Below are 15,190 nucleotides of genomic sequence, written 5' to 3'. Positions count from 1 at the left end.
TTAGAAGAATGAGAGGAAATCAAATTGAGATATTCAAGATAATAAAAAGTATGGTTAAATAGATGTGGAGCAGATACTTCCTCTTGTGGAGCATTCTTGGATGAGAGGTCATAGTCTTAAGATAAGGGGTAGCAAATTAAAGCAGAGTTAAGGAGAAACTACTTCTCCCAAAGGATTATGAATCTGTGGAGTTTGTTACCCAAAGTGCAGTGGATGCTGGGACAGTGAGTAAATTTTAAGGAGGAGTTGGTAATGGGTTGAAGGGATATGGAGAGAAGGCAGGAAAATGGGGGTTAGGAGCATATTAGCCATGATTGAATGGTGGAGCAGACAAGATTGTCTTAATGGCCTAATTCTGCTTATATCTAATGAATTTAAGGTTTTCACCCAGAGATGGTGATAATTGGAATAATATCTACAGCCTGCAATTACACAAGGCTGCATAATTTATGGAGCTCATAATATTATGTAAGATAATTTGAAGATATATTTCTGTTAGTTGGGCTGGAAAGAATAACAGGGTGATACTCATCTATACTGATAGGACTCTGGAGTTTGCTCATGAAATTAGCAAAAAGAGACTAAATCCAAGAGTGTAGAACCAATGTCAAAGTGTTTAAAAACCTAAGCAGTTCAGGAAAGGTGACTGCATTGGCACATTCAATGACATCCTTCCATGTTCACATTACCAGGCCGACTTGAACATGCGACCCCTCACAGCAATCTGCTTTTCAGATCAACCCATCCTCTTTCTACGCATATTCTCAACCCTATCTCTTGTAACAACTACAGGTCAGAACCCTGAAGTACAATGGACATTTTAAACCTGAAATCCTAAAGTGAGTTTTAAAAGATGTGTTCCAGCCAAAACTGGCTGTGGATAGAAACTTAATCGCTGCCCAGAGAGCAAAGAAACCCCTGGAATATCATATCAAAAAAGCAAGCCACCCTCTTTGAGTTATATTCAATTACAAAAACATTTCATGGTTCTCCCTGTTGTAGAATATACAAGTTCAGGGATTAAAAAGCCAGTGTCAACTCCATATCATGGCTACTGAAGTATGCTATTGGGATTGAGGTTCTCTTGTGCAGTGAGCTTAAGGTACTTGGGTGTACGATCCTGGGTTTGATATTAATGTGCCGTGAGGGTCACAATCAAACAGCTAGTCCTCAATCACTCCTGCATAAGCAGCTGTCTCTGTCGGGCTGATTGCTGGAAACCAGCTAGCTTGCAAGCCAGAAGAAAGGAAACCGGACGACAAAAAAGCTCAGAGTGCCTTAATTCAGTCACAGTAAAACAAAATAAGAACAACAGACTCTTGACCAACCTGCAAAATAAAGTATCTTGAAATTGATTTCAGCTATCTATGCCAATACTGCCAGTTACCTCCATTATCATGGCCGCAATGTTCAACTACCTGGTATTTGCAAACAATTCATAAATTGATCCACATTTTAAAAACAGAACTTATACCTTTTTGGACTCCCTATTTCTAATTTGTGTGCATGTGCTTTGCTAATTCTTTCCATAGTTTTTAACTGATAAAACTTAATCTTGTGCTCACTTGCAAAAGCCTGATTAAGTTGACTCCTTTTCAAACTTAAGTTCATTTGAGTGGGGCAGAAAAGTATTCACATGGGAAGCAATCCACTTTTAACTCAACCTTGGTGTGATCAATCAAGAGTCTGGGTGGATATTGTGCCCGATTGTGGCATTCTGTGCTCTGCATAACATTGCACAGACATTCTGGAATTGCTTGCTGGAACATAGAAGGACAGCATCCAATCTGTCCTGTCTCCTGAAGAATGTCTTTAGCATGTTCAGTGACACGTGATCATATCAAATTCATTGTATCACTCCTGGGTCTCAATTCTTGGCTTCTACGTTCACATCTTTAGCTTGGTTTTTTGTTGTCTCTCCCTTGTCTCTGAGCAGCCAGCTGGTAAAGCTTGAGATATGAAGAGATTAGGGTGAGTAAACTGTCCCATGAGAAAAGGCAGCTATCTGGAAAATGTGCACATTTGTGTCATTTGAAGTCTTTTTGCTCCTGCACATATATTGATGGAGAGGAAGCTTTCACTGATGATGAATACTCCTCTGGATGACAGGCAAAGTGCTCAGTCATTTGAGGTCCTGCATTGTGGATGGCCAGTGACTTGAGTACCTGCTCATTCAGGAATCATCGCTGGTAAAGTTGGAATTATCTCCTGCCCTGGCAAATAAGCCATAAATCAGCCGTCTTATACATTTTGTGAGTACTGGCAGATATTTGGAAGGATCCAGAGTTGAAAGATGTTGAGGGTTGCACTTGGTCTGTCAGTCAGTGGGTAAAGTATGACTGTTAGACCCTCTGCAACCACCTGACAAAACACCCTGAACTGACAGACATGTCGGGGGTTCCAACATGTTGAGGAAGCTTATCATATGTCTGTGCATTCTTTGAAGAGAGATTTGGGCCCTCGGTGAACATGAGGTCTGTGAGGAGCTGCAGTTGCTGTTGCTGAACATCTGAGTAAAACTGAATGAATGACACCCAGGCTGTTGTGAAGATCAGACATCCAAGCTTCAAACTTTGAAACTTTTCTCTCAACCCAAAATTGTGAATAATGTGATTCCCATAATCAGGCAAGAATTTAGCTGTGGACTGTGTACTCATTTTCATACTTCTCTGTTGCATCTTCAACCCCTGAGAGCACACTGCATCATTTTTACTTTACTTTGATTGGCAGGACCTAGAGAACCACAGATGCACAGCTAATTCACAAAGCCATGTCAATATTACTGTACTTGAACATTTATCGTATTGAGGACAGCCCACTTCTGCCAAGGGATTTCTCACATGCAACCTAATATTTAGTAGTGAAATACAGAAGTGGACAAGTGGAATCTAGCTTCCCAACACAATTTCAATGTCAGATTGTCAGTTTCCTGGTTTCAAGCTGTCCCTGCATCATCTGACCTGCTCCCAACCACTTTTAAGTTCAGCACAATATTTGAGGTAATTCAAAAAAACAACAACAAATGATCTTATTCTTTTTTGAGTCAGTATTACAAATAGACCAAACCAACTCACATTTATGCATGATTTTTAATACATTATGTAAACCAATTTAGCTCTTAATTTGGACGAGTAAATTGCATAATGAACTGTATCCATTCAAATAAATGTTTGGTCTTTGCAAGATTCAAGTCTAAGCTAAAGATGGACGTGCAAATAGTAAATGTTAAGAGAACATTGGTTTAAAAGCAGAAGAGTGTACTTTTCAGTACAAAATGGTCATTTGCAGATTCACTCCGGTGATCAGGCTGATTTTTTAAAGTTGTACTTTCTTCAAGTTGTTTTATTGGGATCGATTCTTTCAGATTCAGCCTTTAGAAGTCCTCCATACATGATGGGTGAAGAGTCACTCAGCCTCTACTTTTACTCCTCAAATGCCAATTTCTCATCCTAGATCATGTTTGTAATTTTATCATTGATCATTTTAATGAATCGTTTGTTTTAATTGCAATTTGTCTGCCAATAGATGGTGTCCATTCAAGGAAACATTGCTTTCATTGTGCCCATTTGCTTTCTGGCTTGATGTAATTGTTTATTGTTTGTTTGATTTCAGCATTGAGATGGTCAAGGCTAGAATAAAAATGAGTTATCTATGTTTTATCTGATTTGATCAAAAAATGCTGAATCTTAGAGCAGCAAATTAATACTTTCACACTACAACTTTTTGAATATGACCAGTCTATTGGGTTACGCGATTATTTTTAATTCTTCAATTAAACTTATTGAAATACATAAATAACATTTCTGGCAGGTTTGCATTTATAGTTACTCATGTATTAATTTACAGTTATTATATAAAACAAAGCATATAAAATGACTCAAATTGGTAGTATTAGAAGAAAATAGTGCTTTGATCTTGCTAGCAGTGAAAATAGTTATCTAAACTGACTTTTAACTTTGCACATAAAGTAAACTCCCAAGATATTCCCATAGATTGGATAGGTGTGTTCGAAGGGATATGAAAGCATGATGAGTGCAGCAAGTACCATTATTATTAATTTCGAATAAACATGACAATAGATGAATGAACTGAATGACCTGTTTCCTTTTTGCAAGTTCATTTTGTTTTGATCTATGCTTCACTGTAAACTTTAGGAAACAAATACTGAGCCAGGTGGGAAGAGATTGAGATAGATAGTAAAAGATTGCAGAATAGTTTTTGGGAGAGTTCTCGAATGTGGCATTAAAAAGGTGCAGAACACTTAATTATATTAATGTATGGTCAAAGCAAACGACCTGTTCCCCAACAAAGTGAGCTCAAATGAGGGGGATTGGGCATAATTGAGTGGGGAGTTATTGAACAGGTACAGAATGTTGAGACAAATATGAGGCAGGAGGAGACATAAAGCAGGGTAAAGCCATGCAATGAGTTGTCAACAGGTGGTTTTAAATTTGTGATCGTAGAGATTGGTGGGGTGAGTGTGATGACAACATACAAGTTAATACTGCTGAACTGCCTCACTGAACCTGAAAAATTAATTTAGTGTTTCTAGAATTCGAATTCCTCCATTTTATGATGTGATAGGCTTCAATTTTTTAAAGTTATTCATAATATTTAAGCTTCTATCTTCAGAACAAGTAAATGTCTCAATCATTTACTTTATTCACTGTACAGTTGAATTAGTGTAAAAGACAGTGATATTAATTTCCTAGTTTGCTGAGAAATGTCAGTGTGATTGACAGTTTGTCCAACTTGGTAATGTTGTTTTGGTTAAATAGCTGGAGATCCTCTTGATTCAACCTAACATCTGGAAATGGTAAACCCATACCATTTGAGGTTGCTAGATATTTGTGAGTTTTTTCTTCCAGATTAATAATAAATGCAGTCACTGTAAATTGACAATGGAACAAGGAGCAGTACAGCACAGGACAGGCCCTTCGGCCTGCCAAGACTGCACCAACACATGCTGCCTTTCTAAACTAAAAACCTTTTGCCTCTATGTTGTCCATATCCCTCCGCTGCTTTCCTATTCACACATCAATCAAGATGACTGTTAAACGTTGTTATTGTATCAGCCTCCACCACTACCTCTTGCAGCACATTTCAGGCACTTGTCACCGTCTCTGTTTTTAAAGAAAAATCTTACTTTTCATGTCATCTTTAAACCACCCCTCCTTTTACCTCAAACCTTTATCCCCTAGCAATTGACATTTCTACCCTCAGGAAACAAGATCTGACTATCCATGTATCTCATAATTTGAATTGAATCCCCACAGTGTGAAAGCAGGCCATTCAGCCTATCGAGTCCACACTGACCCTCTGAAGAGCATCCCATCCATACCCACCCCACTATCCTATAGCCCTGCATTTCCCACCGCCAATCCACCTAACCTGCCCATCTTTGGACTGTGGGAGGAAACTGGAGCACCCAGGGGAAATGCTCACAGATACTGGAAAATGTGCGGACTCCACAAAGATAATTGCCCGATGCTGGAATTGAACCTGGGTCCCTGGTGCTGTGAGGCTGCAATGCTGGACCACTGAATCTACATTCCACCCAAATTTTGTAAACTTTGACCAGGTCACCCCTCATCCTTCAACATCAAGTGAAAACAAACCAAGTTTGTCCAATCTCTCCTCATAGTCAATACTCCCCAAACCTGGTAAATTATTGTTGTACCATCTTCAAAGCTTCCATATTCCCCTTGGAGTATGGCGACCAAAATTGTGCACAATATTCCAAATTTGCCCCAATTAAATTTCTATTCAGCTGCAACACTACTTAGCAATTTTTAACCTCTATGCCTCAACTGATTCAAGGTAGGAATACTATGCCTTTCTGCCCACCTCATCCATGGAACAGTGGACCTGTATACCTAGGTGTCTCTATGTTGATGTTACTAAGAGTTCTGCTGTAATTGTATTCTTCCCTCCTGTTTTAGAAATGCATCACCTTGCATTTGTCCAGATTAAACTCCATGTGCCATTCTTCACCCATGTCTCCTGCATGTCTATATCCCACTGTATCCTCTGGCAATCCTCCTCACAAGTTGGAACTCCCCCCAATCTTCTGGAAGATTTTCTATTGGTAAATTCTGATAGCTCCTTTTAAACTTTTAAATTTTGTACTGGATTGACAGAGTGAATTGTAAAATATGAAATTAAGTTCACTAGTGCCACATTGTTTAATAAAGTGGAATTTCTCTCACCCACTTCATTACAGCTGCTGGTTCCAGCTAACAAACGTGTAACACAAATTCTACTTCATAGTACTACTTCAATCCTATCTACAATTGAAACCTCAACAAACCTCGTTAACCATCCCAACATCACTTCACCCCCACCCCCAACATATTAAATTAGGTACCTTATTTCTCTCCAAATGTACTCAATGTCACATAAACATGCATACTGCACAATGTGATGTATATTCAGAGGGACCTCGATTATCCAAATTATTGGCAGGGAGCATTTTGTTTGAATAATCGAAGTGTTCGGATAATCGAATGCCGGATAATGCAGTTTAGCCAAGCATCGAGGACCTTATGATTTTGTTCGGATAATCTGAAATTCAGATAGTCAACATTCGGATAATCAAGGTTCCTCTGCACGTGATAGTGACAACAGCAATAACTTAATGTTTTGAAGATAATGAGGGATTCGCTGACTGGGTAGTATAAACTGACCAGCCTTCAAATGAAATCAAAGCATCCGTGATATTTGTGTAGAACTAGGGCAAATTCTTACATTGCAGATTACAACAAATGACAGGCAAACAGCACAAATAACAAGACTACTGCAATCACAAAATGCTCCTGGAATACTAACCAGGGAGCAGAGCTGTCTACAGAATACAGATAAGCAATGTTGTCAGGAGTGTCCCTAGTAAGCCAATTTAAAATGAGCAACAATTCAGAATAATGTATAGAGATATTATTCATGAGATATTAGCCTTTGGTGCCTGAAAAAACATTTTTGCCAGGTGTACAATCGTAATGATCCTGTCTGTATTGGTGCTATGCCATTTAAAAAGAAATTCTGTTTTAAGACCTCCTTTAAATCTTCCTTCCTTATACAAATGGCTAGCATTTATGAAATCCGTTCCAGTCCTGAATTCAAGTTCATACTCTCTCATCATTTGGCAGTGGTCTTTCCTCTGGTCTAACTTCAATAATACAGCTATCTTTGATCAGCACTTTCTGACAGTCTGCTGGAGCTGCCTTTTTTTTTGGGACTTTTTCTGCTTTCAAAAGACCTTTCTCTTTGATTTTAGCTAGCTACTCTTTTAAATTTGGCTGAAATCCCTTGAAATATTTATAATGAGGCAGTCCTTAACCATTACTACTTTTATATCACCATCCTATTCTCCTACTTTGTGCATTTATACCAGAAGTCTTTCTCCACCTAGATTTCTCAACTTGGTTAATGTGGGTAGTAGCCTAGGGTAAAGTGGAAGAATTTTCTTGCACCTTTTAAATTTTGCAAGCCAGACAAAACCCTACATTTAATATTTCTTCCCAAACAAGACGTCGCTAGAGTATAGCTATTTCCATTTTTAATCTTTCCCACTGCACCCTTCTTTAGCACCTAAACTCACCCAGCCCTTCCATACACTATATTCTATTGTTTTAACCACCAACCTTTAACAGACAGGGAAGCCCAGTGTCTCCAACAATGTTATGAATGTGGGGGTGTGTGCAAATTACAATATCTGTAAATGCATTACTATTATTTACCATTTATCCATCTGTCCTCTATAGCTATGCCAATATTTACCGAGAGTTGGAGCAGGTAATCAAGACTGCAGATACACAGGACGACCTCAAATGGTTCAGTAGTACACATGGTCCTGGAATGCTAATGAACTGGCCTCAGTTTGAGGTAATGTTTCTTTTTTTTTTGTTCACACAGTAACATATTTATAATTAAATATTAATTTTGTTCTCTCAATATTGTAGTGATCTTGAAAAGCTATTTTGTATGTTGCTGTGAGTCATTCCTTAACCCTGGCCTGGGGTTACATTAAGCCACAATGTAACCCATAACATGCCACCGTAGAATTTAAACAAGAAACAGACTTTTGACGGTGTACAAATATTCAAAATTACATAAATTTGTGCCTTGTGTTATGTTGATCACTAACCATCTCTAACATGAAAACATTTGATCATCAGCTTGGCTGAGCATTTATTTTCAAATCAGAAAATTGTCCAGCCCATCTCCACTCTGTTTCTTCGGTCAGCCTCGATTTGTGCATTCTTCAGGTAATACTGAAACAAAACTACATTATTGGAAGGTTCATCTTTAGAATGAAATATTAAATTTGCTTGTTCAGGTGTACAAAAATTTGTCTTTTTTGAGGAACACCTTCAAAGATCTTCTAGTCAACAGTCATTCCTCAAAAAAACACTGGCAAAACAGATAGACATGTAATTCGTCGAACATAAAACTGTACAGTCTAGGAACAGCCCTTCAGCCCACAATGTTGTGCCGAACATGATGCCAAATGAAACTAATTGCTTCTGTGTGCCCTTGGTCCATGTCCCTCCATTCATGACATATTCTTGTGCTTATCCAAAATTCCCTTAATTGCCCCTATCATATCTGCCTCCACCACCCCAACCCTAGCAATGTGTTCCAGACTCCTACCACTCTGTGTGGGGGGGGAAAAGAAACTTGCCCCTCACGTCTCCTTTGAACTTTCCCTTCTCACCACATTATTTTCAACTCTGGAAAAAGATTCTGACTAGTAACCCTTTCTACGCGTCTCATTATTTTATAAACTTCTATCAAATCTCTCCTCTGCTTCAGCCAATCCAGAGAAAATAACCCGAGTTTTTCTAGCCTCTCCTTATAGCATATGCCCTCTAATCCAGGCAGTATCCCGGTAAATCCCTGCTGCGCCCTCTCCAAAGCTGCCTCATCCTTCTGGTAATGTGGCAGTCAGAATTAAATGCAATTCTCTTAAATGTGGGCCTAACCAAAACCTTATAAAGCTGCAATATTACATCATGACTCTTGTACTCCATTCCCAACCAATAAAAGCAAGCATGCCATATGTCCTCTTTATCACCTTTTCTTGAACTCCAAGATCCCTCTGTACATCAATTCACCTCATTGCTTTCTGTGAGTGCTTACTATAATAACAGAATGACAATGCCCATCTTCACAAGTAATTGTTTGGCTGCAAACTATGTGTAAAAGTAACAGATGAAAGGTGCTGCAAAAATGAGTCCTTTTTGATTTCACAAGATTAACTTTCACTGGCAATTTGGCATCCAGAGGAATTTACAACCAATTCACAAACAGGTATCCAACAGTTTCATGATTCCAGGGATTTTGCCTCTAGTATACTACCATTCCACATAACGTTCTTCACGCAAAATATATCTTTGTCTCCTGCCTGGTTGCCCTAATTTCACATTTTAGTTTAGAGTAGTATTCTGGATCTTGCCTTTCTCATAACACTACTACAGACTAAGAGCACTTTACACACAGCATCCTAGTTTTCAGTGTTAGAAGGATGCAATCTAATCATTAATCCAATTAATCTCTCCAACTGTTTCCAGAACTGAGATGCTTTTCTTGTCTTGATGGCCAGAACTAATGTATTGCAGTTGTTGATCTGAGTATGCATAGGAGCTTAAACATAACTCTCTGGACTCTGAGTTCCTCATTTCATTTGTAGAGATTGATATTCAGAGGACATGGTTTCAATACAATCTATGGATTTCTTTTCAACGCAATTTAGAGTGCACTTATATTCTCTCTTTTTCTTCTATAGCACTACTTTGGATGTACCCAAATTAAATTTCACCTGCATAGAGATTTTATTTTTACTTTGTTAGAATTATAACTCTCAAATAAATGTTTAAATGTATTACTTATTGTCCAGAACAGGAAAAGTTAGTAAATGTGCAAATATACAGCCAGTTCCAATCTAGCAATTCTGTCCTTTTGGATTCAGCCAGTCAGTCATTAATGATGCTACTGACTCACTCCTGTTAACGGAAATTAAAGTCTCCAATCTCGTATGCATTCTGCACTCTTACCACCCTCTAAGCGGTGTTCACCATGGTGTAGTACTGATTCATCAGCCAAAGATCAGGGAGGTGGGGATTCAGCAAGAGCTATCCTTGCCCATATTTAACTGATCCCATAAGATTTTGTGCTGTCCAGGGTCAATGCTGCTCTTGCTTACCTTATACCATCTTGTCACTATTATGGATGGTCTCCCCTGCTGCTGGGGCCAGGCAATCTCCAGAATGGTGACAGTATCTGAGATATCTTCTGTAAGGTGTAATTCCATGACTCTGATCGTGTCAGGCTCTTGCTTGACTAGTCTGTGGGACCGCGCTCTCAATTTTGAGAGTGTCAGTGAGGAAGAGGGTAGGGTTGACAGGCCTGTGTTTGCTCTGTAGTCCATTTCTTTGTTTAGGCTTCACAATAATTTGTTTCAAGTGAGCACCTTGTTAGGCCATTTCAGAGGACAGTTGAGTCAACCACCTTGCTGTTGATTTGGAGTCATAGTTAGGCCAGACCAGATAAGGACAGCAGATGTCCTTCTCCAAAGCATATTGATTGAGATGAATTCTAACACCAATAAATGATAGTCACACTGTCACCATTAGTTTTTAAATACAGATTTTTATTGAACTCTTGTTTCACCATCTGCCATAGAGGCATTCAAACCCATGTCCCAGAACATTTGCTCTAGATTACTAGGTCAGTGACATTACCATTACATCACCTCCCCTCTTTTCCTTGAACCAAGATTTGTCTCCTGGCTTAATGGTAATGGTAGAATGAGCAGTTTGCTGGAGTTGTCAGGTTACAGATTGTGGTGGATTAAAATCCTGCTCTCTGTGATGGACCACTGTGCCAAATTGGCTGGGAGCATATTCACCTCAGAACCCAGAGTTTGAGTATGGAGCATCATAGTACTGTCTGTGGGTGAGACATTAAACAGTTGTCATCAGCCTGCCAAGGTGCATGTAAAATGTACCATGATATTGTTAGTGAAAAGAGAAGGGGAGGTATCCTGGATGTCCTGGTCAATATTTATCATTCACGAAAAACAGATTCTGATCATTAACCCATTGCTATTTGTGGAAGGTTGCTGACACAAAGTGGCTGCAATGTTTCTGATATCACAACAGTGACTATGTATCAGAAAGTATTTCACTCGTCATAAAACATTGAGATGGTCTGGCTGTGAAAAACCCCATATAAATGGAAGATTTTAAAAGTATATATTATATGTGTGCATGTGGTTGCATTGCTGCAGTTATATGGTTTTAATTGACTGTGCCTGAAAAGACACAACTTACCTCTTACAGGAATATTCTCAAGACGTGACTCATACAGTTGCTAAAAGAGAGAAAGTAAAAAAGGTTAATGAAGGTATAACAAATGTCTCACCAGGAGGAGAGCAGGCAACACAGGCTGTGGACAGGGGCAGGTAGGTGTACTCAAAGGTGGAATTTTTTTTAACATTAATTGTGGTAGCACGCTAAGAATCTGATTTGTCCTTTTTAATGTGAATCGTTGTTTAATTCTTCTCTCTTGGCTTTGACCCACTCATTGGGTAGAGTCCATCCAGGATCCATGCTTAATTTCAAGACTGTAATACCACATAATAATAAAGGTTACGAAACGAGCTGTTTGCATGTTTATTGGTGTTTATTCTCATATATATCTGCTCAAAGCTGGACTGCAATATCAGTTATTTTATTTAAAACAGTGAACAGCAATAGCAAGGGCACATTATCTGAAGTGTCAGCTCCTTTTAGCTAAGATCAGTATTTGAAAACACAAAATGAAAATTTATGTGACAGATCCATAAAATAGTGACAGCAAACTTGCAGGTGTCAGTATTCTAACAATATTCTTGTTCTTGTTCTGCCTAATGTTAGGGTTAGTATAAGCGGATGATAGCAATTAAATCACTTTGATGAGCTAGCTATAGTTCATCTTATAAATAGTGTGTATGACCACTTCCTCCTGATTGGAGAGTTTGCTATTTAAGCCAAGGACATTCCACCCCAAAAGGAACTCTTGCAACTGTGACCTGAGCTGCAGCTTATAATAACAATCAGTTTTAGACTTCTACTTTAGATACCTGGGGCCTTTCATTCATTAAAATGTTTTTAAAATGGGAAAAACACAGAATTAAAACAGCCACAGTAATTATCTGACCATGTTGAGTCAAGCTTCATGCAACCAACAATAAACAAGACTTCTGAACTGAAATGAAAGCATTATCAAAATGAGTGAAAGCAGTCTTTCGGATCTGTATCTCCTGTTTAATTTACACCTTTCTAGAAGTTTCATATATTGGAATGAAAATGCCTGCAGATTATCCAGCTTGAAGAAAGAAAACCATGAAACTAGATGTAGAAATATATGAAAAAGCAGGCAACCTTCTTGATGTGGAGGAGCCGATGTTGGACTGGGTTGGACAAGGTCAAAAATCTCTACATCCGGTTATAGCCCATAAGGTTTATTTGAAAACACTAGCTTTCGGAGTGCTAGCACCTGATGAAGGAGCAGTGCTCTGAAAGCTAGTGTTTTTAAATAAACCCATTGGACAATAACCTGGTGTTGTGATTTTTGACTCTGTTCTCTCCTCTGCCAAAAAAAAAGTGTTGAAAGTTTGGGAGAAGATTTGTAGCTCGGGTGCTCGTTGTTGTGGTTCTGTTCGCCGAGCTAGGAATTTGTCTTGCAAACGTTTCATCCCCTGTCTAGGTGACATCCTCAGTGCTTGTGAAGCACTTCTTTGCTGTTTCCTCTGGCATTTATAGTGGCCTGTCTCTGCCGCTTCCGGTTGTCAGTTCGAGCTGTCCGCTGTAGTGGCCGGTATATTGGGGTCCAGGTACTGGCCACTACAGCGGACAGCTCGAACTGACAACCGGAAGCGGCAGAGACAGGCCACTATAAATGCCAGAGGAAACAGCACAGAAGCGCTTCACAGGAGGCTCCCAAGCACTGAGGATGTCACCTAGACAGGGGATGAAACGTTTGCAAGACAAATTCCCAGCTCGGCGAACAGAACCACAACAAAAAAGTGTTGGTATAATAACAGCAGTATTGGAAGTATTGTTCTCTTTCTCCCTGTTTTTCTTCTTAGTCTCTCACACAATAATACCTGATGAAAAACAAACTGAAGAAACATAAATTTTGTTGAACTTCTAGATATCTACAAATTCTGCTTTTGCTGAGGATACATGTCATCAATTTAATTATAGTTTCTAGTTCAGACCAAAGACTGCAATGATTCTAATAATTTTTATATAACCTCTTTTAACTCTCCATGGCTGTGCTAGCATTCCCCTGTTCTTTAAATGTTGCACTTGTGTTTGTGTGTGCGCCTATTTGGTATCACATGTTAAGACGTAGGTTGGAGGGCTGCACCATTTCTGTTTATAGTTCACTCTCTCTCTCTGCTGGTCACAACCAATATTAAATTTAATTAGGTTGGTAATGTAGCCACTTAGATCTCAGATTGTGTCAAAATCACTATGAAAATCATGTTGGCTACATCTCTTTAATCAATAATAAATAATTGGTTTATTGCCAAAACAAATTTGCTCAAAGCGAGATGAGACGTTTATTGGCAAATGGTTTGGATTGTGCAAATATATAGCTGTGCTCCAAAGAAGCTAACATTCTTTTTCTCTCACTTCCACATACATACAAATCTGAGAAGAAGCAAAAAATAAGAAGTCAGCAGAATGTTCACTTTAAAGTATTTTGGCCAGATAGACTTTTAACAGGAGGTTAGCGACTAACAGCAACCCAGGAGCAGGAATAGGCTATTTTACTCATTGAGGAGAAAGTGAGGACTGCAGATGCTGGAGATCAGAGCTGAAAATGTGTTGCTGGAAAAGCGCAGCAGGTCAGGCAGCATCCAAGGAGCAGGAGAATCAACGTTTTGGGCATAAGCCTTCCTGAAGAAGGGCTTATGCCCGAAACGTCGATTCCCCTGATCCTTGGATGCTGCCTGACCTGCGCTTTTCCAGCAACACATTTTCAGCGATTTTACTCATTGAGCCTACTCTGCCAAATCATGTTGGCTGCTATGTACAAATCTCAAGACTGTGTGCAAAGATTGGACAGACTGCTTTAGTACCTGTGAATGGAGATAAAGATTTTTTGTGAATGAAGTATATTTTTGCAATAAAAAGATTTACAAAGCTCTTTTTTTAAAAAAAAAAGTAGGGGAGGGATGTTCCCAATGCCACCCTCACCCTGATTGCCACTTTTGTGTGTTGACCCTTTGTGTGCAAACACCAAGTCTCACTACGTACTGAGGTTCTATCTGTCACGGTTACTATTATAAAGGATAGGTCTGGCATCATTGCTGCAGAATGCTCCAAATAGCTGGACTGTTCTGTATCATCTGCCCTTCGTGGAAAGCTTTGTAAAAGAAAACACCTCTGACCACAAGTCCATCAGGCAGTAGTCAGCACGTAACATCCTCAAACTCTGAAAGAAAAGGGAAGGGTTGATCCTGGTGTGTGGTTCCCTAAGCAGACTGTCCAAAGTCATTGGCAGAATGCCTCATCACCAAAACTTTCTAACGAGCACCAAGACGTAGCCTTGCTAGGGGTAAAGAAGGCACAACCCTGTCAGATTCTTCATGTCCTCCCAGGCGCTCTCCACCACCCCACGCTGCCCTCTAAGCGGCTGCAAGGGTGAAGAGACTGCATTGCATCTCCTTCTGGAATGTGCCTATGCAGAGAAGGTCTAGAGAGAGATGCAGTGGTTTTTGTCGAGGTTCATCCCAAGCAGCTCTGTGTTGCTGGACTCTGCTGTACAGGCTGTTCTTTGGGACACGTACCAAGACAAACATTGACTGTTCCTGGAGGACCATAAGCTCTGTGAAAGACACTCTCTGGTCTGCCTGAAACTTGTTGGTCTTCCAGAGCAAAGCGTTGACCCTGACCAAGTGTTGCAGAGGCGCATTCCAAGGTCTAGGACTATGTGCTGAGGGACACACTAAAGCCTGGGACAGCTGCTGCCAAGGCTCAGTGGGGAAAGACCACTTTCTGAGGTCTTTCTGCCAAAGTGTAACAGGAGACCATTAAGTTATCAGACCGACTCCCACCTCAAAATGTCTGTAAATATTTCTTCTGCATGAGTTAAAAATACATTTGGTTTTGCACTTGCAGTGTGGCTTTGTGGAATG

At 39.6% G+C, this 15,190-nt stretch overlaps 1 protein-coding gene across 6 annotated transcripts in view; it reads left to right on the top strand.

Moving 5' to 3' along the window:
• The window catches only part of pacsin1b (protein kinase C and casein kinase substrate in neurons 1b), a 343,930-nt gene that overhangs the window by 311,495 nt on the left and 17,245 nt on the right, over positions 1 to 15,190 (top strand). For all 6 annotated transcript variants that reach the window (XM_072563328.1, XM_072563327.1, XM_072563329.1 and 3 more), the window contains 2 exons: positions 7,761 to 7,881; positions 11,340 to 11,461. In XM_072563328.1, the coding sequence (XP_072419429.1) occupies positions 7,761 to 7,881; positions 11,340 to 11,461 (243 nt within the window). The remainder of the gene's footprint in view (positions 1 to 7,760; positions 7,882 to 11,339; positions 11,462 to 15,190) is intronic.

Source organism: Chiloscyllium punctatum, chromosome 45, assembly GCF_047496795.1.
Source record: "Chiloscyllium punctatum isolate Juve2018m chromosome 45, sChiPun1.3, whole genome shotgun sequence".
NCBI lineage: Eukaryota > Metazoa > Chordata > Chondrichthyes > Orectolobiformes > Hemiscylliidae > Chiloscyllium > Chiloscyllium punctatum.
This window is presented reverse-complemented; position numbering and strand designations above follow the sequence as displayed.